Source organism: Opisthocomus hoazin, chromosome 1, assembly GCF_030867145.1.
Source record: "Opisthocomus hoazin isolate bOpiHoa1 chromosome 1, bOpiHoa1.hap1, whole genome shotgun sequence".
NCBI classification, from domain to species: domain Eukaryota; kingdom Metazoa; phylum Chordata; class Aves; order Opisthocomiformes; family Opisthocomidae; genus Opisthocomus; species Opisthocomus hoazin.
In genome coordinates this window covers 3849585-3872985 of record NC_134414.1, presented here as the reverse complement: position 1 = coordinate 3872985, position 23401 = coordinate 3849585, and the positions used below count along the sequence as shown (strand labels likewise).

The 23401-nt window shown below is 56.7% G+C and overlaps 2 protein-coding genes across 4 annotated transcripts; both read left to right on the top strand.

Moving 5' to 3' along the window:
- The first annotated feature begins 56 nt into the window (after positions 1 to 56).
- On the top strand, positions 57 to 16674 carry LOC104337244 (proteasomal ATPase-associated factor 1). Of its 3 annotated transcripts, none has more exons than XM_075414951.1 (12): positions 57 to 156; positions 240 to 280; positions 1697 to 1800; positions 2218 to 2307; positions 6764 to 6862; positions 7592 to 7742; positions 9924 to 10118; positions 10460 to 10551; positions 13275 to 13390; positions 14060 to 14142; positions 14713 to 14795; positions 16323 to 16674. In XM_075414951.1, the coding sequence occupies exons 1-12, from the start codon at positions 110 to 112 to the stop codon at positions 16398 to 16400; spliced, it is 1179 nt and encodes a 392-aa protein (XP_075271066.1). In that variant the 5' UTR covers positions 57 to 109; the 3' UTR covers positions 16401 to 16674. The 3 variants fall into 3 exon arrangements, with proteins under 3 accessions (XP_075271066.1, XP_075271057.1, XP_075271049.1); XM_075414942.1 differs by having other exon boundaries at positions 73 to 156; positions 13275 to 13326; XM_075414934.1 differs by lacking the exon at positions 16323 to 16674 and having other exon boundaries at positions 73 to 156; positions 13275 to 13326; positions 14060 to 14791.
- Positions 16675 to 17459: 785 nt separating this feature from the next.
- On the top strand, positions 17460 to 22715 carry LOC142360629 (dnaJ homolog subfamily B member 13-like). The gene is made up of 8 exons (XM_075414921.1): positions 17460 to 17591; positions 17811 to 17914; positions 18774 to 18935; positions 19433 to 19590; positions 20939 to 21052; positions 21713 to 21826; positions 21924 to 22000; positions 22428 to 22715. Exons 1-8 carry the CDS (start codon positions 17524 to 17526, stop codon positions 22579 to 22581), a joined length of 951 nt encoding a protein of 316 aa, XP_075271036.1. The 5' UTR covers positions 17460 to 17523; the 3' UTR covers positions 22582 to 22715.
- Positions 22716 to 23401: the final 686 nt, after the last annotated feature.

The window sequence follows — 23401 nt, the reverse complement described above, 5'->3', positions numbered from 1 at the left end:
GCGTGGCGGCGGGAGCGCTCGCTCATTGGAGGGCGCGTTCCGCTTCCGCCTCCCCGCGGGGGGTGACGGGAAGGAAGGAGGCGGAAGTGGGTGCGGGCGCCTGGAGAAGATGGCGTCGACGCTGCGCATCCAGAGCGACTGGAGCGAGGCGCTGAGGTGGGCAGGGCCCTCCCGCTCCGCTCCCCTTCCGCGCTCCCCTTCCCCTGCCCCGCGCTCACCGCCGCCCTTTCTGTCCGCAGGAGGGACGAGGGCGAGGCCTGGCTGAGCTGCCGGAGCCCTGGTGAGCGCTGAGGGGCCTGAGGAGGTCTCGGAGGGGGGCGGCTGAGGGGAGGGCTTGAGGAGGTCCTGTGGGTTAGGAGAGGGGAGGGAGGTTGGGGGAGTGAGGGAAATGGGGGGGCCCCTGTGGGCTAGGAGGGGGTCTGGGGGGCTGGAGGGGCCCCTGTGGGTTAGGAGAGGGTGGGGGAGGATGGGGGGGAGTGGGGGAGGTTGGGGGGGTCCTATGGGTTGGGGGGGGAGATTGGGGGAGCACTCTAGGTTAGGAGGGGGCCCTGTGGATTGGGGCCGGTGGGAGAGGTTGGGATGGCCTTGGGGGTTAGGAGGAGATGGGAGAGGTTGAGGGCACCGTGTGCGTTAGGAAGGGGTCTGGGGGGTTCGAGGGGTCCCAGTGTGTTAGCAGGGGGTGAGGGAGGCTGGGGGAGCCCTGTGGGTTGGGGGGGGGGGAGGGCTGTGGGTTGGGGCCAGTGGGAGAGGTTAGGGGGTGCCCCGTGGGTTAGGAGTGGATGAGGGAGGTTGGTGGGGGGGGCTGTGGGTTAGGAGGGAGTCTGGGGGACTCGAGGGGGGTCTGTGGGGTGGGGGTGTGTGAGGGAGGTTGGGGGGGGCCCTGTGGGTTGGGGGGTGAGGGAAGTTGGAGGAGCCCTGTGGGTTAGGAGAGGTTAAGGGAGGCTTGGGTGGCCCTGTGGGTTGGGGCCGGTGGGAGAGGCTGGGGTGGCATTGTGGGTTAGGAGGAGGTGAGGGAGTTTAGGGTGTTCTCTGGATTAGGAGGGGGTGTGGGGGTCTCGAGGGGTCCCAGTGTGTTAGGAGGGGGTGAGGGAGGCTGGGGGAGCCCTGTGGGTTGGGGGGGGTGGCGGCCCTGTGGCAGAGGTTGGGGGCGACGCTGTGGGTTAGGAGAGGGTGAGGAAGGTTGGGGGTGCCCCTGTGGGTTAGGAGGGAGTCTGGGTGTCTGGAGGGGTCCCTGTGGGTTGAGAAGCAGTGAGGGAGCTTGGAGGGGTCCTGTGGGTTAGGAAGGGGTAGTGGAGGTTGGGGTAGGGCTGGGGGTGTTGAGGGGGCCCTGTGGGTTTGGGGGTGGGGGGGGGAGATTGTGGGAGGTTGCAGGGAGTGAGGGGAGTTGAGGGGCCCCTGTGGGTTAGGAGAGGGTTGGGGGGGGCCATGTGGGTTAGAAAGGGTGAAGGAGGTTGCGGGGGCCCTGTGGGTTGGAGAGGAGTGGTGGAGGTTGGGGAGAGCCCTGTGGGTCAGGAGAAGGTGGGGGAGTTTGGGGGGGCCGTGTGCGTTGGGGGTGAGGGAGGGAGGTTGGGGAGCCTTGTGGGTTCGAGGGGGTGAGGGAGTTTGGGGGTGCTCTGTGTTTGAGGGGAGGGGCAGCTGAGCTGAGGGGGGATGTGGTGCGTGAGGGGCAGCTGAACTGATGGCCGCTCTCCCCCAGGGAAGCCGACCCTCTATGGCAGCCTGACCTGCCGTGGGCTCAGCACCGAGGGCGTCCCCGACATCGCTGCCTCCGAGGGCTTCGTGGTTGGGGAAGTCACCAAGGTGCCAGGGCTCGGGGGGAGCGGGGGTCGGTAACCGCCCTCCACGCGTGAAGGGGCCGTACGCTTACGCCAGTCAAAACAGCAGCCTGAAGCTGTCGCCCAGTCCCCTGCATGGTCCTGTCCAGCTCTCTCAGGCCTCCCACCAGTGAAGTGCCCTGGACCTGGTCCGCAGCATCCTGTAGTGGGGCTGGGGCTGTGTCTGGTGGCTGGCCAGGCCACAGTGGCCATCGCTTGCCCCTCGGAGCTCGCGTGTTGAGGAGGTGTAAGGAGAAGAGCCCAACGCTGCACCTTCTGTCAGTCTTGAGGCTGTGAGAAACCACAGCTGGGCCCGGATCGTAGTTCTACCTTGGCAGCCTCCGTGACTCAGCGGGACTGACAGCCCTTCTAATTCTTTTTTCCCCTGTCTTTCCTCCTCCAGAAAAGCATTCTCATTTCTTGTCCTCATGAAAACGTGTCCACAAAGTTCCTGGCCCCCTACACAACTTTTAGCAGAATTCATCAGAAAAGCGTAAGTAACCTTGTGAAGGGAGCGGGGGAGATAACTGGAAGCGATGTGTCCCGCTGCGGCGTGCCCGTGCTGAGGGGCGGCCCGCAGCATGGCTTTGTGTGTGAACTGGGTAGTGCAACGTACCAGACCGTAGAAACTTGGGAAATTTGATGGTGGTTAACTTTCCCCCCTTGGAATAATCTCTCCAATTCTTTAAACTGTTCTCTTGCAAGTGCTCTGATTTGTGTGCGCTTCAGGCCCGGGACAGATGCCCCTGTAAAGGAGTAAGATGTGTGAATTAGCGTGTCAAAAATGGAGATAAAAATAAGAGGTTCCGGGCACGGAGCCCTTCACCTCTGGTTCAAAACTGTCCCTGGTTTGTAGCAGCTGTTTGCTGCCGTGCAGTGAAGTCATCTGTCTTTGGTATTTGCCATATGAATTTGTTTTGTGGAATCAGGAATTTCTCTTTGCGGGGCTGGGAATTGAACGTTGTGTCAGCTCGGCTTGGTGGGAATTCAGAGACCAGAAAGGCCCAGCTTGTATTTAAAAAATGAATAAATTGCACCACTGTCTCACTTATTTAAAAACAACCCTGCTCGTTTTGCTGAATAATCTTCTTTCTTACTGCACTCGTGTTACTCTGGGGGTGCAACAAGTACAGCTTCTCACTGAACAGCGATACAGAACGGCTGACTCTGACCTGAAATTTCATTTCTTCACTGAAGAGAAGCGTGTAACTTGGCTTTGCTGGAAAGTAACCGGTGCTTTCGCTGAGCGCTTAACCGCTGCGTGGAAATGGCCCGAGTAACTAGGGAGTGTGTATCCTGCAGGTACAGCTGGCTGCCCTGAAGGGAGTCCCCTGAAGGCTCCTGGAGACGTTTTAGCACATTGTCCCATGATTTATTGAGTAAATTGTTGTGCTAAAGCCAGCTGAAAAGTCGGTCTGGGTGTTAATGAAGCTCAAAAGCAGCGTAAATCAAGGTGCGTTTTGACATAAAGGCAATTCCGCGTCTCTGCAGCTGTGCTAAGAGGAAGCGGGGCTCTGCTGAGAGACGGCGCTCGGCAGCAAGGCAGCTCCGGAGACAGAGGTGAATCGCTGCTCCGAGCTCCGTGCTGCCTGAGAGTCCCCAGCTGCCCTTTTGTCTGAGGAATGGAATCGACATTCAAAGCGCAGCGAAATGGAAATGCGGGCAGGAGTGTTCAGTCTGCTGTCAGACGGGTGGGCTGGGGGGCAGCTGCACGGCAGATCTCTCCGCTGGAAAGCAGCCACAGCAATATCTGTGATATGTAGATGGGCTTAAAGCCGGTGTGAACTAAGTTCCAGTTATCCTTTTTGCCTGCCACCGCTGCTTCCGAGCACTCGTGCTTGGCCTTGCCTGTGTACATATCCCTCCTGGAAACCTGGGGATGTGTCAGATGTCGGTCAGGCTTTTCGTTCCTGCTTGAATGGCCTTCACAGGCTGCTTTTTTTTGTTTAAAGTAGGGAGGAAATTTCCATAGATTGGTTTGTTATAGAAAATGCCACTCATGTTGCTAATGTGTTTCTCACATTGCTGATACGTAGTTAATGGCTGTTGAAACAGCTAAACCGTTACCTTGTGCCTTTATTTAAATCTCCTAATTCCTGCTTTAATTCCGAATTATTTTTTTTTCAAGTGGAGGTTGAGTATTGATCCTGCACCCTGTTAAAATGAGCTGTGATTTGAGCTGTCAGAGCTTTTCAGGGGAGGAGTTTGGTCAGAGTCACTTGGATGGGAGAACTTCTGGTTGAAGTTGCGTCAGGGAGGTTTAGATTGGGTATTTGTAAAATTTTCTTTCCTGCAAGAGTGGTCAGGCGTTGGACCAGGCTGCCCAGGGCAGTGGTGGAGTCCCCATCCCTGGAGGGGTTCAAAAACCTGTGTGGATGTGGCCCTTGGGGACATGGTTTAGCAGGCCTGGTGGGGTTGGGTTGGCGGTTGGACTTGATGATCTTAGATGTCTTTTCCAACCTTAATGATTCTGAGATTCTAAGTGTGGCATATTGTGTCCCCCCAAGCCCTGGCTGACGCACGTGCAGCAGTGGGATGCTGTAAGATGTCCTCCTTAACATCTGGAAACAGCTGGAGATTGAGGCGGGTCTGTTGGGCACCTGGTCTGCCTGAGGGCTTCAGTCTCGGGCCTCTAGCTGTCGTCTTTCTTGGCAAAGTCTCTCAATCTACTGATATCTTGGAGTTTCCCTGGGAAACTTCCTTCCCTGGGAAGGCTGAGCACCTGCAAGGAGATCAACAAAGCCCGGTCCTGTCCAAGAGCAGTTGATTGTTCAGAAGAGCATTTAATGTGAAGCGTGGAATGAAGATGAGCAGCCTCTCACCCCTGACGTACCTGACCAGGTGGCTGGGACCTGCAAGCACACCAGACTGTGCGGGTTGAGACCAGAAACCTGTGCTTTGTCGTGGTGGGGAGGGGTTGGAGTAGTGAGGGAACTGTCACCTGCTTTTCTCGTTTCTGTCAGTGGATTTTACTGCTGTAGCGTTTTCCTCTAATCCAGGGAGCGTGGATGCATTTGTTAGGAAGCTTTTGGAGGTAACACAGCATGGCTCCAGTATCCAAACAGTGCAAGGCAAGGCAGCTGTTCCACTACGTAGTTGATAGCTCTATTGCTTTTTGCAGGATGCAACGCGAGTGGGATGTGTTAAGAGGAGGAGTGTGGGCAGAAGGGCGAGGGAGGTTCTCCTCCCCCTCTGCTCTGCCCTGGTGAGGCCCCATCTGCAGTGCTGTGTCCAGTGCTGGGCTCCCCAGTTCAAGAAAGATGAGGAGCTAATGGAAGGAGTCCAGCGGAGGGCTACGAGGATGATGAGGGGACTGGAGCATCTCTCCTAGGAGGAGAGGCTGAGGGAGCTGGGCTTGTTCAGCCTGGAGAAGAGAAGGCTGAGAGGGGACCTTAGAAATGCCGATAAATCTCTTCAGGGTGGGTGTCAGGAGGATGGGGCCAGACTCTTTTCAGTGGTGCCCAGCGACAGGACAAGGGGAAACGGGCACAAACTGAAGCCGAGGAAGTTCCAGCTGAAGATGAGGAAGAACTTCTTCCCTCTGAGGGTGACGGAGCCCTGGCCCAGGCTGCCCAGAGGGGCTGTGGAGTCTCCTTCTCTGGAGATATTCCAACCCCGTCTGGCTGTGGTGCTGTGCAGCCTGCTCTGGGTGACCCTGCTTCGGCAGGGGGTTGGGCTGGGGGATCCCCAGAGGGCCCTGCCAACCCCGACCGTTCTGTGATTCTGAGTGTTAACCTTTGTTCTAACAAAAGCTGTATAGCTGTTGTTGTTTTCAGCCTGTTCAGTGCTACTGCAATCTATAGTGGAAATATCTCTCTCACTTAGAAGATGTAATCGTTTAGTGAAAGCTAGAGTACCTGTCACATTAAATTATTTTTGAGTAGCATAGAATATGTCAGGGACCTACGATGATTGTCTAGTCCAGCTGCATTTATCCACAACTGAAATGCATCTGCCTTTCCCAAAAGGCAGCAGTGAGGTCTGGCATCACGGGAAAGGCTGCCCTTTCACAAGAATATGAGCTCAGTGTCTGCTCTCTTCACAAGCATTCAGCTCTCCCAGGCTTTGTGCAAAGCAGGCAGTTGTTAATACCCCTGTGTGAGGAGTTCGCCTGCCTGTGTAAGGAGCTAGTTTGGAGCCAGTGTTCCGGCAAATTTAGGCTGTGCTGTTGTAAATCTCTCAAACAGTGCCTTGTGGGCTTGTGAGTCAGGGTGCTCTCAGGCTGGCCAGTTATCTTGGACTGACGTGGAACAGCGAGGCTCAGTTTCTTACCTGTGTCCAGGAGGTGCTAGAAAAATCCACATTTCTGCTTCTCCCGGGGTAAACCTGAAATACAGCTGCTGTCTGCAGGCTCCTGACTCAGCATTTCTTTTTCTCCCTGCTTTGCAGGTGTCTGCAGAGTCACAGGCAGAGAATAGCAATTTCTTTGTCAAATTTGGTTGGCAATTACGAGAAATCTGGGGTGCTTCGTGCCAGGTTCCAGTCACCCAACTCGTCTGAGCCCTGGCTGCGGGTCAGCCCAGCTCAGCAGCTCGCTCTGGAAGGAGGGATGCAGCAATCTGTATAAACAGATAAACTGAAGAGAATTTCTTTTTATGCTGGCCTCTAGAAAAAGCCTGCTCTTCAGGATCCTCTTGTGTGTTTATTTCTTAAGGGCTTAATTAGTATCTCCTAAAACTTACTGAGAGGTTGAGGAGAGAAAGCCTGTGAAGTCCTTGCATAAGGCTGTTAAGTGTTAGAAGACTCTTATGAGGCTGAAACTGTTAAGCTAGGCATGTGGAAACTCTTTCAGGGGCTTTAAATGACTCCAGCAGTGTGTCCTGGGGAGATGATAGCGCTGAATGATGTACTTAGCAGGCCTCCCACAGCCCAGTTAGGCTCTTGAGCAGAAATACCTACAGACAGGGTCATGTAAAGCTAACATTTGGGTGTTTTTTACCCTCCTGCAGATTACCTGTCTCGATATTTCCAGTGGTGGAGGGCTCGGCGTGTCTACCAGCACAGATGGGACCATGAAAATCTGGCAGGCTGCGAATGGAGAAATAAGAGTAAGAGCATCTAGCGTGGATGTTGTGTGTTGTCTGTGACGTGACTGAAGTCATTCGGCTGTGACTGGCTAGGCTATCTGCGCGCTGTGGTCTAGGGCAGGCAAGAATCTGGCTTTTGATTGAAAAGCTGGTTGAAATTTGACATCTCGGAGGTTTTAAGTCAATGCTGTCGGAAAGCGTGACTTCTCCCAAGGGAAATGATGCTCAGCAATCTGGAGAGGAGTCCTAGGGTGAAAATAAGAATGGGTAGTTAGGAATGACAGCTAGAGTGCAGAAGGTAACTGACAGCTGCTAGTCCTCGTGGTCCAAGAACCAGTAGAGTTCTTCTTCATCTGCAATAGAGAAGAGGTGAGGAAGAAAGACTCCTGCCCGTGATGGATTAACCACATCGTGGCTGGCTGCCTTCCCAGTTCGGGTGTTTCTTGTGGAGCTTGACCTGCCAGCTGCTAGTTTGGCAGAGGATGAAGACCTCTAACCTGTTATTATCAAGAAATGTGGTATCCTTTGCGATGTCGTTAGCTGCTCAGATGGCAGAGGGAGGCCCAAAGCGAACCTGCTGGCTCTTTGACTGCCTCACATTCAGAGGAGTCTGCTGCAGGAACGCAAACACGGAGGGTTTGATTCCTCTGCCCGCATAGGAATACCAAGTTTTCAGGTGTCATAGCTCAAAAATTGCTCGGCGTGAGGGTGCTAACAATGGAACTAGCACGCAGTTCTTTGTTTTTCCAGAGACTATTGGAAGGCCATGTGTATGATGTGAATTGTTGCAGGTTTTTCCCATCGGGCCTCGTGGTTCTGAGTGGGGGAATGGATGCCCAGCTAAAGATCTGGTCAGCAGAAGATGCCAGCTGCGTAGTAACATTTAAAGGTCACAAAGGAGGTACAGAGTACTTAGCCTTTGCAATGCTTGATCTGCCGTGTGTGTAATTGTGTTGCACCCAAGGGCTGTTGTTCGGTCACCACCCTGCTGCACTCTGCGCTGTGCATTTGTAGTAGACGTCCAGAGTAGCTTTTTCAAGCTCCTAGGATGTGAAGAAAAAGATTGATGGTAGCTGTATTGGACGAGAGTATTTCTCTTGCTGACCTGTTTTCCTCGTTAATTAAGGTGAAAAGAGGGAGGATGCAGTCCATTAGCCTGTTGCGAGTGCCAGAGGTGGAGGCAGAGGGCATTCTGCTCCTCCAGGGCAGTCTCAGCTCTGCAGAGCTCTGACACCTGCGTTCAGTAGCCTTGCTGCCTGCGCTGGGAATGCCTCCTGCTCGCACCCAGTTCATCCTGCTCGCCTGCAGTTGCTCCAGAGCCTCTTCCTTTTGGTTTTTTCCCTTGCCCAGAAAAGCATGTAGCAGTTTATTATGGACTTGCAGAACTCATGCAGGGAGTTACCTGCCTCGAGGACATGTGCTGTTGAAAATAAGGCAGAGGAAGAGCAGCTGCGAGGATGCTGAAGTGATTATTTCTTAAGAAGGGCTGGAATAAGCTTGCTCACCCTTGTACGAGGGCAGATGTTCAGCTCTGTGCCTGCTGGTGGTCTTGCTGCTTAAAATGAGAGTAAATTCTTCACGCTCCTCGTGTCCTCGTGTAGATGATGCGCTGGCCACCTTATGTGGTCAGTTAGATGCTGTGTTCAGGGACCATGCTACCAACTCCTCTGATTGCCAGTTAATCCCAGAGAAGAACTGCTGGGGATGGAAAACGAGCTACCCGGAAAGGTTCCTGAGAGCTGTGATTGAGGCAATTTCTGGACAGAGCCTCTGTTAATCTCTGGAAAAAAGATTTGGTTTCCAGGATCCCTCGTTCAGAGGCAGCGTGGGTTTATGCGTAATGCCTAAGCAGGGTCCCCTTTTGACTCCCGTTTTTCACTCCTGTTTTTCTTTACCTCTGGCCCAGAGCACAGCGTCCAGTGGTGCTTTCTTGTCATGGCTGGTGCTTCCTAAGGGATGACAGCTTGAACACTTGGGTGGTTGCCCAGAGAAGCTGTGGCTGCCCCCTCCCTGGCAGTGTTCAAGGCCAGGTTGGATGGAGCTCTGAGCAACGTGGTCTGGTGGAAGATGTCCCTGCTGATGGCAGGGGGGTTGGAACCAGATGAGCTTTAAGGTCCCTTCCAGCCCTTACCATTCTATGATCGTGAGCAAGTCCAAGTGAGTTGTGGATGTGGCATCAGATGCCCAAAACCCTGCCCCAGATAATCTCCTCCCTGAGTACCTACCTGCTCTGTACAGGCTTGTGTTTTCCCTGTCTCACAAGGCGCAAGACTTGATTGAAAAAGGTAAATAAGCCCCGTGGCTGGCTGCCCAAAACTGAATCAGAAACTTGCCTTGCACTGAACCTGCCGTTGTTCTCCTGTGACCTATTTGTATGGATTCCAAGTGCTTCGCTGCGAATGTCCTGTAACCCAAACGTGGCAGGCGGTGTGACCGAGCTTTGGTCAGAGCGACGCTGGCTGGCTACCTTCCACACACCTCCTTCTAGATGCTGTGGCTCCCTGCCCCACGTTGCGCCCCGCGCAGTTTCATGGAATCATAGAATGGTTTCGGTTGGAAAGGAACCTTAAAGATCATCTGGTTCCAGCCCCCCTGCCATCAGCAGGGACATCTTCCACCAGACCAGGTTGCTCAGAGCTCCATCCAACCTGGCCTTGAACACTGCCAGGGAGGGGGCAGCCACAGCTTCTCTGGGCAACCTGGACTAGTATTTCGCCACCCTCATGGGGAAGAATTTCTTCCTAATATCTAATCTAAACCTGCCCTCTTTTAGTTTAGAGCTGTTCCCCCTTGTCCTATCACTACACACCCTTGTGAAAAGCCCCTCTCCATCCTTCCTGTCGGCCCCTTCAGGCACTGGCAGCTGCTCTGAGGCCACCCCGGAGCCTTCTCTCCTCCAGGCTGAACAGCCCCAGCTCCCTCAGCCTGTCCTCGTAGGAGAGGTACTTTGGCTGTGTGTGACTGGTGGCACTTTGGGGACTGTAGCTTGGGGCTTGTAGTTGAGTTTGCCTCGGGAAATGAGGTGCTTTGTCTGTCTGCCTTCCACGCTGTGTGTCTGAACGCAGCCTTTGCTCTGATGCAGGTATTTTGGACGCTGCCATTGTGGATCGGGGGAGAAATGTCCTTTCCTGCTCGAGAGACGGCACTGCCCGCCTCTGGGACTGTGGAAAATCCGCCTGTCTGGGCGTCGTCGCTGACTGCGGCTCTCCGGTCAATGGCCTTGCCGTGGGCGCTGCTGACAACTCCCTGAACCTGGGCACGCCTGGAAAAGCTCCTAGTAAGGACCTTTCTCATAAAATTCACCTTCATTCCCCTGCCCCGATTTGCTTCGCTTGGTCACCCCTAATCCTGACTGTGCAGCTTGCTGCTGTGTGCCCTCGTACCACCTAGGGAGGGGAGCTGGGGTCACCAGAACAGAGCCCTGCGCTCCTGCGGAGGAATTGAGCCTGATCAGGCAGTTTAAGAGCGCGATCTCTTTGGTTACCGGCTTGCCCTGCTGCATCTGGTGCCTTGGGGTGTGGAGGAACGCCGTTACAGGTGCAGCGGGGGTGATCCAGACTGTGCCGTCGAGACTTGTTGTGTGGCCGCTGCTGGAATTAACTGTTGTCCTTTTGTCAGGCGAACGTGAGGTTGGGACAGAAGGGAAAATCCTGCTGCTGGCTCGAGAAGACAAGAAGCTGCAAGGGGTGGGACTGCAGAGCAGGCAGCCGGTAAGGAGCCCGAGACTGTCACAAGTGCTTGACTGGGAGAGAGCTCTGAGATGCTGCTAGAAAATGGCCTCCGAGGTGTTGGTCCCTTCGTTTCCATCGCTGCTGCAGCAGCTCCTCGGTTTGTAAGCTGCTGTTCACGTGGCTGTACAGAGCCAGGTTAAAATTCAGAATTGAGCCAGGGTAAAACTAACCTAGATGGATAAACTGGTTAGTGCTAATCCCGTTCCGGTGCCCTGGTGAGGTTCATCACGTGGAACAGAAAGGGACGGGACCAGGCTGGAGGCAGGGGAGGGCTGATCTGCCTGCATTTGGCCGAGGTCCTACACTGCGGTGTTCTCCCACATGTGTATTCCATGGAGGAGAAACTAAAACCTGGTACAATGAAGTGATGCTTCCTCTCCTTCCTGCTGGCCAGATTTCTGTGGAGGGGTTTGAGGAGCAAGAACTGCTCACTAGTTTAGCCCAGGTAGGGGGAGACTGTTTGAGCAGTGGCCAGTAGATGTCATTGTGAATGTGGGAACTGCGGGCTGCCTTAAGCAGCCGAGGTGTAAAGTTGCTGTTTGAAGTAGGGTGTGAAAGGTCTGCAGTCCATCTCTCTGCTCCTGGCACAGGGCAATGGAGTTGGTGGATCTCACAGAATCATAGGTTGGAAAAGACCTCTAAGACTATCAAGTCCAACCACCAACCCAACCCCACCATGCCTGCTAAACCATGTCCCCAAGGGCCACATCCACACGGTTTTTGAACCCCTCCAGGGATGGGGACTCCACCACCTCCCTGGCCAGCCTGGGCCAAGGCCTGACCGCTCTTTCGGTGAAGAAATTTTTCCCAATCTCGAATCTGAACCTCCCCTGGAGCAACTTGAGGCCATTGGCTCTCGTCCTGTCGCTGGTTACTGGGGAGAAGAGACCAACCCCCCCCTCACTACACCCTCCTGTCAGGGAGCTGTAGAGAGCGAGAAGGTCTCCCCTCAGCCTCCTCTTCTCCAGACTGAACAGCCCCAGCTCCCTCAGCTGCTCCCCATCAGACTTGTTCTCCAGACCCCTCCCCAGCCTCGCTGCCCTTCTCTGGACACGCTCCAGCCCCTCAATGTCCTTCTTGGAGTGAGGGGCCCAAAGCTGAACACAGGACTCGAGGTGCGGCCTCACCAGTGCCGAGTGCAGGGGCACGATCCCCTCCCTGCTCCTGCTGGCCACACCATTCCTGATCCAAGCCAGGATGCCGTTGGCCTTCTTGGCCACCTGGGCACACTGCTGGCTCATGGTCAGCCGGCTGTCGACCAGCACCCCAAGGTCCTTTTCCACCGGGCAGCTCTCCAGCCACTCCTCCCCAAGCCTGGAGCATTGCGTGGGGTTGTTGTGACCCAAGGGCAGGACCCAGCATTTGGCCTTGTTGAACCTCATACAGTTGGCCTTGGCCCATCGATCCAGCCTGTCCAGATCCCTCTGCAGAGCCTTGCTACCCTCCAGCAGATCGACACTCGCGCCCAGCTTGGTGTCATCTGCAAACTGACTGAGGGAGCACTCGATCCCCTGATCCAGGTCATTGATAAAGGTGTTGAACAAGACCGGACCCAAACCTGAGCCCTGGGGAACACTGCTTAGGTGCCAGAGATCTCACCAGGATCATCCCGGGCAGTAGACAGGAGCTCCTCATGACACAGCAGATGGAACTGCTTGCGGTGTTTGTGGCGAGTAGAACTGGGAGGAAGGAGCGGTCCCCACCAGCCTGCCGTGTGGAGCTGGTTGCGCTGCTCCGTGGGTGTCTGAAGCTCATTCCGAGCTCAGCATCGGTTCTCCTGTGGCTGTGCGATGTGTCCCTGCTCCAAAGGAGAGCTCGGAGCCTTCACTGACTGCTCTGTCTCTGCTTGGCAAGACTGATCCTGGAGTTCTGGCCTTCAGCTCGGGCAGGACTGATCCTGGTTCTGCGTATCCTGGAGCAGAGCTCAAGAGTTTTTAACCTAGCTCTGGGTTTTTGGTTTGTGCCGTGACTCGTGGAAACGACTGTGCTGACTTCTAAATAAATAACTGCTTCCTTCTCCAGTGCCCTGGCTGCCAAGAAAGCCAATGGGATCCTGGGATGCATCAGGAGAAGTGTGGCCAGCAGGTCGAGGGAGGTTCTCCTTTCCCTCTGCTCTGCCCTAGTGAGGCCCCATCTGCAGTGCTGTGTCCAGTGCTGGTCTCCCCAGTTCAAGAGAGATGAGGAGCTACTGGAGAGAGTCCAGCGGAGGGCTACGAGGATGAGGAGGGGACTGGAGCATCTCTCCTATGAGGAAAGGCTGAAGGAGCTGGGCTTATTCAGCCTGGAGAAGAGAAGGCTGAGAGGGGACCTTAGAAATGCTGATAAATATCTGCAGGGTGGGTGCCAGGAGGACGGGGCCAGACTCTTTCCAGTGGTGCCCAGCGACAGGACAAGGGGCAACGGGCACAAACTGAAGCCGAGGAAGCTCCAGCTGAACCTGAGGAAGAACTTCTTCCCTCTGAGGGTGATGGAGCCCTGGCCCAGGCTGCCCAGAGGGGCTGTGGAGTCTCCTTCTCTGGAGATATTCCAACCCCGGCTGGACGTGGTCCTGTGCAGCCTGCTCTGGGTGACCCTGCTTGGGCAGGGGGTTGGGCTTGGTGACCCCCAGAGGGCCCTGCCAACCCCTGCGATGCTGGGATTCTGTGATTCCGTGATCCTCATCTGCGGGTGTCTGACGTTTGCCTTGGTTCCTGTGTTCTCAGGTGTTCCTCTTCATCGGATCTGACGCGTTCAACTGCTGCACGTTCCTCTCAGGTACCTACATCCTGGCAGGGACGCAGGATGGGAACATCTATCAGCTGGATGTGAGAAACACCAAGTGAGTGCGTGCCTGCGAGTCTTGAACCGCTGGCTGGTTTTTTGGCTCGGAAAGAGCCAGGCTGAGGGTGCTGCAGACAGTGCCCCTTGTAAAGGCTGGGTACAGGCACTGCCGTGGCACAGTGAGCTTCTGAGCCTCTGGGGATGTTTCTTTTGCTGGGGCAGGGTACTCTTGGTCGTGTTGGCAGTCTGATGGGGTGTTCTCTGGAAAGTGCCTTCTAAAAGACTGCGGGCTCTGCGCAGATGCCTTAGTTCCTGAAAACCTCGATCTGTGACCAGGGGTGCTCTTGGCACTGCCTTACCTTGCAGATTATTGATTTTTAAGTATGTATATATATAATATTATGTTAATGTACTGTGCATATTATGTTACATATTAGTGTCTGTATGATTGGGTAATCTATGTACATATGTATGTCGAGAGATTTCCAGAGAACTCCTTAAGAGTAGCATTGCTCCCACCAAAAGAAGAGCCCCTTCCTCCCCTTCACTGGTGAGACTGGAGTGCGTTTGTAGGATCCTGACGTTCACCCTGATCCTCATTCCAGTGTAGGGCTGGAACTGAGCTGTGGCTGAGGGCAGGAGCTGCCCCAGGTTGGTTTTTATCAGTGTCGAAAGCTCCTGACTATAGACCATAATACTCATCCCTTGTTTCTGCTACTTTTTCTAGCTCTCCGATCCAGGTCATCCATAGATCAGGAGCACCGGTGCTTTCGCTGCTCCCGTACCGGGATGGATTTATTGCCAGCCAGGGTAACTCCAGTGCTGTGTTACGCCGGTAGAAACAATAGAATGGTTTGGGTTGGAAGGGACCTTAAAGCTCATCTGGTTCCAACCCCCCTGCCATCAGCAGGGACATCTTCCACCAGCCTAGGGTGCCCAGAGCTCCATCCAACCTGGTCTTGAGCACTGCCAGGGAGGGGGCAGCCACAGCTTCTCTGGGCAACCTGGGCCAGTATCATTGAATCGAGGAGTTTTGTGCTCTTTGGGGATTGCCCTCTGACGTGGAAGCACTGGGGGCTGGACAGTGTGGCCAAAAGACGATGTAGCAGGAGCTATATTACGTGGTTGCCTTGTGATTTCTGCCCCTCACCTCCCTCTGTTCCTCCAAAGCAGGGCCTCAAAGGTGCCTCTCGACTATTAGAGCCTTTTTCCAACTCTCTGGCATCTTCACGGCATTTTTTCCCCCTTGCTGGGGGCTCCATACCCTACGATTCAGCATTCCTGCAGGGCCTGTTAGTGCTGCTTGTAGTTGGGAACGTGGCTCATTTCACTAATTAGTTGATGTTTCTTCCTCGCTTGGGATCTCTTCTGCTCATGCAGGTGACGGAACCTGCTTTATCGTCCAGCAGGACCTTGATCACGTCCTCGATCTCACGGCAGCGGACTGCGACCCTGTGTACAAGGTAAGGAGAGCGGTGCATGGCCCGCAATAAAGGCTGTAGGGAAAGGTGGTGCCAGGCAGCAGGCAGAATCACAGCATGGCAGGGGCTGGAAGGGACCTCTGTGGGTCACCCTGTCCAAACCCCTCCCAAAGCAGGGTCACCCAGAGCAGGCTGCACAGCACCGCGTCCAGGTGGGTCTTGAATATCTCCAGAGAAGGAGACTCCACAGCCCCTCTGGGCAGCCTGGGCCAGGGCTCCGTCACCCTCAGAGGGAAGAAGTTCTTCCTCGGGTTCAGCTGGAACTTCCTCGGCTTCAGTTTGTGCCCGTTGCCCCTTGTCCTGTCGCTGGGCACCACTGGAGAGAGTCTGGCCCCATCCTGCTGACACCCACCCTGAAGAGATTTAGAGGCATTTCTAAGGTCCCCTCTCAGCCTTCTCTTCTCCAGGCTGAACAAGCCCAGTTCACTCAGCCTCTCCTCGTAGGAGAGATGCTCCAGTCCCCTCCTCATCCTCGTAGCCCTGCGCTGGACTCTCTCCAGTAGCTCCTCATCTTTCTTGAACTGGGGAGCCCAGCACTGGACACAGCACTGCAGATGGGGCCTCACCAGGGCAGAGCAGAGGGGAAGGAGAGCCTCCCTTGACCTGCTGGCTCATGGTCACCCTGTCGTCCACCAGGACACCCAGGTCCCTCTCCACAAAGCTGCTCTCCAGCAGGTCCACCCCAAGCCTGTACTGGTGCATAGGCAGCCGCCTTTCCCTAAGGATTTGGCCGCCCGCACAGCGGCTTCCTTCACACAGCTGACTTTGAAGCTTTTGGGGTTTTTTTTCTACCTGAATAATCTTCATATTTTGCATAAACAAATCCTCTGCGGTATCCGGCGGCAGTTATCTCCGTCGTGCAGTAGCAAAACCGAAGCGGGGGAGTAGCTGGGTGGTTGGAGTAGCTGTGGCAGAACTGTGTTTCCCTGACGAAGCGTGAATTAATTGTGCTGGGAAGATCATCGGGGTGAAAGCAGCAGCCAGCTGTGTGGTGCTGCCTGTCTCTTCTTGTACCCTGGTGACTCCAGACCAGAAGGTGGGTCTGGCTGTTGTGTTTCCAGATGCCCTGCAGAGCGGGGAGGGTGACCTGCGCTCTCAAACTGGTGGCACTGGTGGAAATCAGCTTTTGGTTTTAACCCATTCCAGCTCTCCAGTCCAGTTCCCCCCTCTCCTAGCCAGCACACACGCTCAAGGGCTAACGCTCAGCCTCGCCTGGAGGCTCAGATCTGACCTGCAAAGCTCATTGGTGTGAGCAAAACATGAGAAAAATGTGGAGAAAAAGTCATTTTCGCTTTCGGATCTGACAGAAGAACCCTTGTGGGAGCACTCACCTGCTCCCGAAGCTCCTGGTGCCACCTTGCACTGTCCTTTAAAACCCACTAACGCTGTTCCAGGAGCCGCTCACCGCCTCCTCCCTCCGTGAAAGTCCAAAAGGAAAGCTGACCTCTGAGAATTTTAGAGATCCTGTGCTTAAATACTGCTTTTTCCCCCCCTCCCTCTCTTTTTCAGGTGGCTTCCTGGGAGAAGCAAATCTACACGTGCTGCAGAGACGGGATAGTGAGGAGATACCAACTATCCAACCTCTGAGGGTTTGGATCGCCCGGAGAGCGGAAAGATGTGTGGAAATCGCTCTTCCAAGCTCGTTTTCCTGCGCGGCGTGGTCGAGGTGTGTGTGCATAGGGACGTTTCTGAGGTGCACAGGAATTTCTGAGGCTGCCGTGAAGACCGGGCTCTTACAGAAGTTTTTGGTGACAGGTAGCATTTCTGACAACTTGGATCGTTTTTAATTTGGAGAGTGGCGTTCGAGAGGAGCTTGTGTTGCCGCAGTTTTTGTTTCCACTGCTGAAAAACTGTTTGTAAGGGGGGGAAATAAAAATAAATTGGGGGGGGGGGCTGTGAAGGTGGCTTTTTTGCGGCACGGGGCTGAAATAAAGCAACCGCTTTGGTTACGCCTGTGTGGAAAAGATATTTTCCAGGAAAACGTCCCTTTTTAAACAAAGAAATGCAATACAAGAGGCAGTGAATGGAGTGGGGGGGGCCGCAGGGAGGACTACAACTCCCGTGAGGAGGTTCTCCTTCCCCTCTACACTGCCCTGGTGAGGCCCCATCTGGAGTACTGTGTCCAGTGCTGGGCTCCACAGTTCAAGAAAGATGAAGAGCTATTGGAGAGAGTCCAGCGTAGGGCTACGAGGATGATGAGGGGACTGGAGCATCTCTCCTACGAGGAGAGGCTGAGGGAGCTGGGCTTGTTCCGCCTGGAGAAGGCTGAGAGGGGACCTAATAAATGCTTATAAATATCTGAAGGGTGGGTGTCAGGACGATGGGGCCAAGATCTTTTCAGTGGTGCCCAGTGACAGGACAAGGGGCAACGGGCACAAACTGAGGCACAGGAAGTTCTGTCTGAAGACGAGGAAGAACTTCTTCCCTCTGAGGGTGACGGAGCCCTGGCCCAGGCTGCCCAGAGGGGCTGTGGAGTCTCCTTCTCTGGAGATATTCAAGCCCCGCCTGGACGTGGTCCTGTGCAGCCTGCTCTGGGTGACCCTGCTTGGGCAGGGGGTTGGGCTGGGTGACCCCCCGAGGTCCCTGCCAACCCCAAACATTCTGTGGTTCTGTGATGCCCCGCGCGGCGGCGAATCACAGCTCCCGTGATGCCCCGCGCGGCGGGGCCTGGAAGCGTCGCGGTGTCCATAGCAACGGGGCAGCGGGCGCCATGGGCCGGGACTACTACGCCGTGCTGGAGCTGGACCGCGGGGCCACGTTCGCCGACATCAAGAAGGCGTGAGGGGCCTCGGCCTTGCGGGGGGAAGCCGCGGGGTGTGCGGGGGTCGGGGAGCGATGCGGAGTGGGGTGGGGGCACTGTGCGGGGGTGCCCTCGGCCTCCCCGCAGCGCGGGCCTGAGGCGGGGTGAGGGCCGGGGAGAAGCCGTGAGGGAGCGGCCGAGGCTGGGGGTGTCCTGGCAGCCCGGGGCCCGGCTCTCCCGTCCTTTTCCCTTCGCAGCTATCGGAAACTGGCCTTGAAGAACCATCCTTTAAAATGCAAGGAGCCCTGGGCGCCGGAGAGGTTCAGGCAGCTGGCGGAGGCCTACGACATCCTCAGCGACCGTAAGCGGGGAGACGGTTCTCTTCCAGGGAGTGGGACCGGGGGCAAAGGGTCTCTGGTGTGGCCGGAGTTGTGCTGAGGTCTGAGCCCGCAGCTGCTGGTGCACCCAGGCAGGTGGCGTCAGCTCCGTGACCCGCAGCCGGGCCGAGTGCTGGCGTCTGTTCCTGCTTAGAATAGAATCCTAGAATCACTGAATCCCAGCATGGTGGGGGTTGGCAGGGACCTCTGTGGGTCACCCAGCCCAACCCCCTGCCGAAGCAGGGTCACCCAGAGCAGGCTGCACAGCACCGCGGCCAGCCGGGGTTGGAATATCTCCAGAGAAGGAGACTCCCCAGCCCCTCTGGGCAGCCTGGGCCAGGGCTCCGTCACCCTCAGAGGGAAGAAGTTCTTCCTCGGCTTCAGCTGGAGCTTCCTCGGCTTCAGTTTGTGCCCATTGCCCCTTGTCCTGTCGCTGGGCACCACTGGAAAGAGTCTGGCCCCGTCCTCCTGACACCCACCCTGAAGATATTTATAAACATTTATTAGCTTCCAGCTCAGCTTTCTCTTCTCCAGGCTGAACAAGCCCAGCTCCCTCAGCCTCTCCTCGGAGGAGAGATGCTCCAACCCCCTCATCATCCTCGTAGCCCTCCGCTGGACTCTCTCCAGTGTTAAGACTGGAAAAGATGTCTAAAATCATCAAGCCCAGACATCAACCCATCCCCACCATGCTTACTAACCTACTGCTTCCATCCCACCTTGCTGTCCCCAAGCTGGTGTGCTCCCGCCCCCGCCCCATCCCGTCTCCATCCTCCACCCAAGCAAAGCCTGGATCTCAGGCTCTCCCCTCTCATGGCCATTCCCAACTCCTCCTCCTTCCCTAAGCCACGAAGAAAGGCGTCTACGACAAGTTTGGAGAAGAGGGGCTCAAAGGCGGCATCCCCTTGGAGTGTGGCGGTGAAAACCTCTGGAGCACTGGCTACGTGTTTCACAACAACCCGGACAAAGTCTTCAAGGAGTTCTTTGGTGGAGACAACCCCTTTGCGGGTAGGTGGGGGGCTCCGGGGGGTGGCCCAGGCTCCCCCTCTGTGTGGGGCTGTGGCCACCACCACCTCTGAGCTTTAAGCTTTAGGAGATGTTTCCCTGCCCCAGCTACTCTCAGGTCCCTCTGGGGCTGCTGGTCCCCCGCTGCCTGGAGGTTAGATCCTGACTTCCCTCGGTCCCAGGCGGGTGAGAGGCCCGAGGGGCGCGTGTTCAGGCCGTCAGCTCTCCCCAGCGACCGTTGGGCCCCTTTTCTTCGAGGATTTGCGGCAAAAAGAGGGGTTGGGTTGGCGAGGCTGCCGTAAAGGCGTGAGCAAGATAAAAACGCTCCCGGAGGAAAACTCTTCAGCTGGAGGGGGAAGGTGGTCCCAGGCAGAAGCAGGTTTCTGGGTGGCAGATTTAGGGCGCTCAGCTTCCATGATGAGGAGACCCCAAGGGACCCCCCTAGACCTCTGATGCGAGCGTGGTGACCCCCCTCAGCCCACCTCTGCTCGCTCCTGCAGAGTTCTTTGCTGAGGATGGCTCGGAGTTGACCCTGCCCTTCGGAGGGCTGCGAGGACGAGGAGCGGTGAAGCAAGACCCCCCGGTCGTGCGGGATCTCTGCCTCTCCCTTGAAGACCTCTTCTACGGCTGCACCAAGAAGATGAAGATCTCGCGCAGGGTAGGGGCGGTGGGGCTGAAGGGGGGGGGCACGCTGGGCAGGGTCGGGGGGTGGCTCCACGTCTGCGCTGCGGAGGGGGATCTGCACGGAACCCGGCACAAACACCGGCAGGATCCGAACGGGTGCTCTCCTCTCCTGGCTTGCCAAAGGGAATTCGGCGCGAGGGGTGAGGTGGAAGCTGGTGGGAAGGCAGGGCTGGTTTCGGAGCAGGGTGAGGAGCAGCACAGCGTTTCCTGGGCTCGCACAGTTGAATTTTTACACCGCGCTGTGTCTCCTCTCTGCTCCCAGTGACCTGCGTCCCTCCTCTCGCTGTCCCAAATCTCCTGGTTCCAGCCCTGAGTTTCTCCTGCTTGATCTGATCCCATTTGTACCTGCAGCTGCCTAGCTGTGGAGCAGGAGCCGTCCTTGTCACCACTGGCTCACGTGTGGCTGGATGAGCAGAGCAGCTACAACCCTGTCTTTGGGCACCATGGCGTCACAGATCACCTCTCTGTGTTGTCCCTCGGTGGGGTGGCAGCCCTGCTGAGAAGGACTTGGGGTGCTGGGGGATGAGAAGCTGGCCAGGACCCGGCAGTGTGCGCTGGCAGCCCCGAAGGCCAACCGTGCCCTGGGCTGCATCCCCAGCAGCGTGGGCACAGGGCAAGGGAGGGGATTCTGCCCCTCTGCCCCGCTCTGCTGAGACCCCCCCGGGAGTCCTGCGTCCAGCTCTGGAGCCCTCAGCACAGGGCAGAGCTGGAGCTGTGGGAGCGGGGCCAGAGGAGGCCCCAGCAATGCTGCGAGGGCTGGAACCCCTCTGCTGGGAGGAGAGGCTGGGAGAGCTGGGGCTGCTCAGCCTGGGGAGGAGAAGGCAGCTTTCCAGTGCTTAAAGGGGGCTGGGGACAAACGTTTCAGCAGGGCCTGTAGCATAGGACAAGGGGAACGGTTTTGAACTAAAAGAGGGGAGATTTAGACTGGATATGAGGAGAAATTAATTTATGGTGAGGGTGGTGAGGCCCTGGCCCAGGTTGCCCAGAGAGGTGGTCGATGCCCCATCCCTGGGAACATCCCAGGCCAGGTTGGACGGGGCTCTGAGCACCCTGCTCCAGTTGGAGATGTCCCTGTCTGTGGCAGAGGGCTTGGACTGGATGGCCTTGCCATGTCCCTTCCAGCCCAAACCATTCCGTGACAGCCTGGAGGTGGCTGCCCCACCAGCCGGGCCGTGTCCGGCACCGCAGGGTCCTCATCCGGGCTGGGGGAACCGGAGCCCGGTGCTGGCTGCTCTGCCGGCCGAGCCGAGCTCCCACCTGGCCGCAGACCCAACCTCTCCCAAGGGCACCAGGTTCTGCTCACCCCTTTGTCTACCCCCCAGGTGATGAACGAAGACGGCCAAACGAGCACCATCAGAGATAAAATCCTCACGATCGACGTGCAGCCGGGCTGGAAGCAGGGCACCAGGATCACCTTTGAGAAGGAAGGAGACCAGGTAACGACCCTGGCGGAAGCTCTTTGCGGGTTGCCCGTTGCTGCGGGCGGTCGGCAGCGCGGCGAACGGGGCGATCCAGCGTCACCGCGCTCAGAAACGCGCTGAGGAACCCTTCCTGCCCGGGTTTTCCGTAGGATGGTTAAAAACAGAATTGAAAAGGGGTGGTTTGCTGCCTGGTGTCACCTTTGTGAACCCCGGTCTGATTTCTCTTGGCCGTTTTGTTTTATTAAATGAACAAAACACCTTCCCCTTCTCCGTAGCCAGCTGAAAGCAGCCACCAAGGGACAGGCATTCGTGTCACCTTTCCCTCTGTAAGATCATATGGTTTAGACCGAAAAAATCCAGATATCTTATTTTTCCCCTCAATTTTAGGGCCCAAACATCACCCCAGCTCGCATCACCGTCGTTGTGCAGGAGAAACTCCACACAATGTTCGTTTTTGGGGTTTTCTTTCCCCTCAGTTTTAGGGCCCAGACATCATTCCAGCTGACATCACCTTCATTGTCCAGGAGAAATTCTACGTGATGTTAGTTTTTGGTTTGGTTTTTTTCCCCCTTCAATTTTAGGGCCCAAATATCACTCCAGCTGAGATCACCTTCGTTGTGCAGGAGAAACTCCACACGATGTTCATTTTTGGGGTTTTTTTCCTCTCAATTTTAGGGCCCAAACGTCATTCCAGCTGACATCACCTTCATTGTCCAGGAGAAACCCCACCCGAGGTTCAAAAGAGCCAACGACAACCTCGTGTACATCGCCACCGTCCCCCTGGGGAAGGTAAAGAGCCCAAGCGAGAGGCCGGAGCCGGCCCCGGCTTACGTTTGCCCCCTGGGGCTGTGCGTGGCAGCTGCGGGACCCGCTGTGTGCCTTGCAGGCGCTGGTCGGCTGCGCGGTGGAGGTGAGGACGCTGGACGGGAGGCTGCTGAACATCCCCATCAACGACATCGTGGAGTAAGCGCCGTGGGGCAAGCGGCTGCGGGGCCGGCGCGGTGGCCGAGGAGGCGGACGGGGCACTTGGGAGGAAACTCGGCGTTGGCGCGCTGCTCCCCGGTGAGAGCTCGGCGCTTCCCGAGCGCGTCCCCGTTGCCGGAATTAGCGCGATTTTGGTGCTCCAAAGCTTTTCCAGGAGCTGTGGGGCTGGGGGGAAACCAGCCTGGAGGAGGAGGGTGCCCACCACGGGCTGATCTTCTGGGAGAGGGCTTGGTGTGGGTGGGTGGAAGACCTGAGGAGCCTGGGGACACAAGGCAGGCCTCCGCTTGGAGCTGGAGGAGCAACCTCGCCCTGAGAAACCCGCTGGGAAGCGTGCGGGGATGGGGGGGCTCTGCGGTCGGGGAGCTGGGTCCCGCGGCTCCTCCCAGCCCCGTCCTTCCCTTCGCAGCCCCACGTACTGCAAAGTGGTGCCGGGGGAGGGGATGCCGCTGCTCCAGGACCCCCGGCGCAGAGGTGACCTCCTCATCTACTTCAACATCTGCTTTCCCAAGAAGCTCACGCCGGAGAAGAAGACGCTCCTGAGAAGCGCTCTCCTGTCCTAGGGAGCGACGGCCTCCGCCCTCCCTCCAATAAAGCCCTGGGAGCAGGTAGAGGGGGTTCCCGGCACCCAGCACCCCAAAACGCAGCACCCTTGTGCCTGTTTCCCCTGGGCCTCAGCGAGGAGTCGGCTCCATCCCTGCCACCCCACGAGGGGTGCTGGAGGATTTGGGGGGGGGGGGGGGGGCGGGTTGCAGTACTCCCAGCTCCACTCCTGCATGGGAGCAGCGACGGTTCACAGAATCCCAGCATGGTGGGGTTGGCAGGGCCCTCTGGAGATCCCCCAGCCCAACCCCCTGCCCAAGCAGGGTCACCCAGAGCAGGATGCACAGGACCACGTCCAGCCGGGGTTGGAATATCTCCAGAGAAGGAGACTCCACAGCCCCTCTGGGCAGCCTGGGCCAGGGCTCCATCACCCTCAGAGGGAAGAAGTTCTTCCTCATCTTCAGCTGGAGCTTCCTCGGCTTCAGTTTGTGCCCGTTGCCCCTTGTCCTGTCGCTGGGCACCACTGCAAAGAGTCTGGCCCCGTCCTCCTGACACCCACCCTGCAGATATTTATCGACATTTCTAAGGTCCCCTCTCAGCCTTCTCTTCCCCAGGCTGAACAAGCCCAGCTCCCTCAGCCTCTCCTCCTGGGAGAGATGCTCCAGTCCCCTCCTCATCCTTGTAGCCCTCCGCTGGACTCTCTCCAGTAGCTCCTCATCTTTCTTGAACTGGGGAGCCAAGCACTGGACGCAGCACTGCAGCTGGGGCCTCACCAGGGCAGAGCAGAGGGGGAGGAGAACCTACCTCGACCTGCTGGCCACACTCCTCCTAATGCACCCA

Excerpts from the sequence above, each read along its gene's own strand:
- LOC104337244 (XM_075414951.1), top strand. The coding sequence starts at position 110 with ATGGCGTCGACGCTGCGCATCCAGAGCGACTGGAGCGAGGCGCTGAG. Across the intron at positions 10,119-10,459 it reads CACGCCTGGAAAAGCTCCTA|GCGAACGTGAGGTTGGGACA; the intron begins GTAAGGACCTTT and ends TCCTTTTGTCAG. Across the intron at positions 14,796-16,322 it reads ACTGCGACCCTGTGTACAAG|GTGGCTTCCTGGGAGAAGCA; the intron begins GTAAGGAGAGCG and ends TCTCTTTTTCAG.
- LOC142360629 (XM_075414921.1), top strand. The coding sequence starts at position 17,524 with ATGGGCCGGGACTACTACGCCGTGCTGGAGCTGGACCGCGGGGCCACG. Across the intron at positions 17,915-18,773 it reads CTACGACATCCTCAGCGACC|CCACGAAGAAAGGCGTCTAC; the intron begins GTAAGCGGGGAG and ends TCCTTCCCTAAG. Across the intron at positions 19,591-20,938 it reads AGATGAAGATCTCGCGCAGG|GTGATGAACGAAGACGGCCA; the intron begins GTAGGGGCGGTG and ends TCTACCCCCCAG.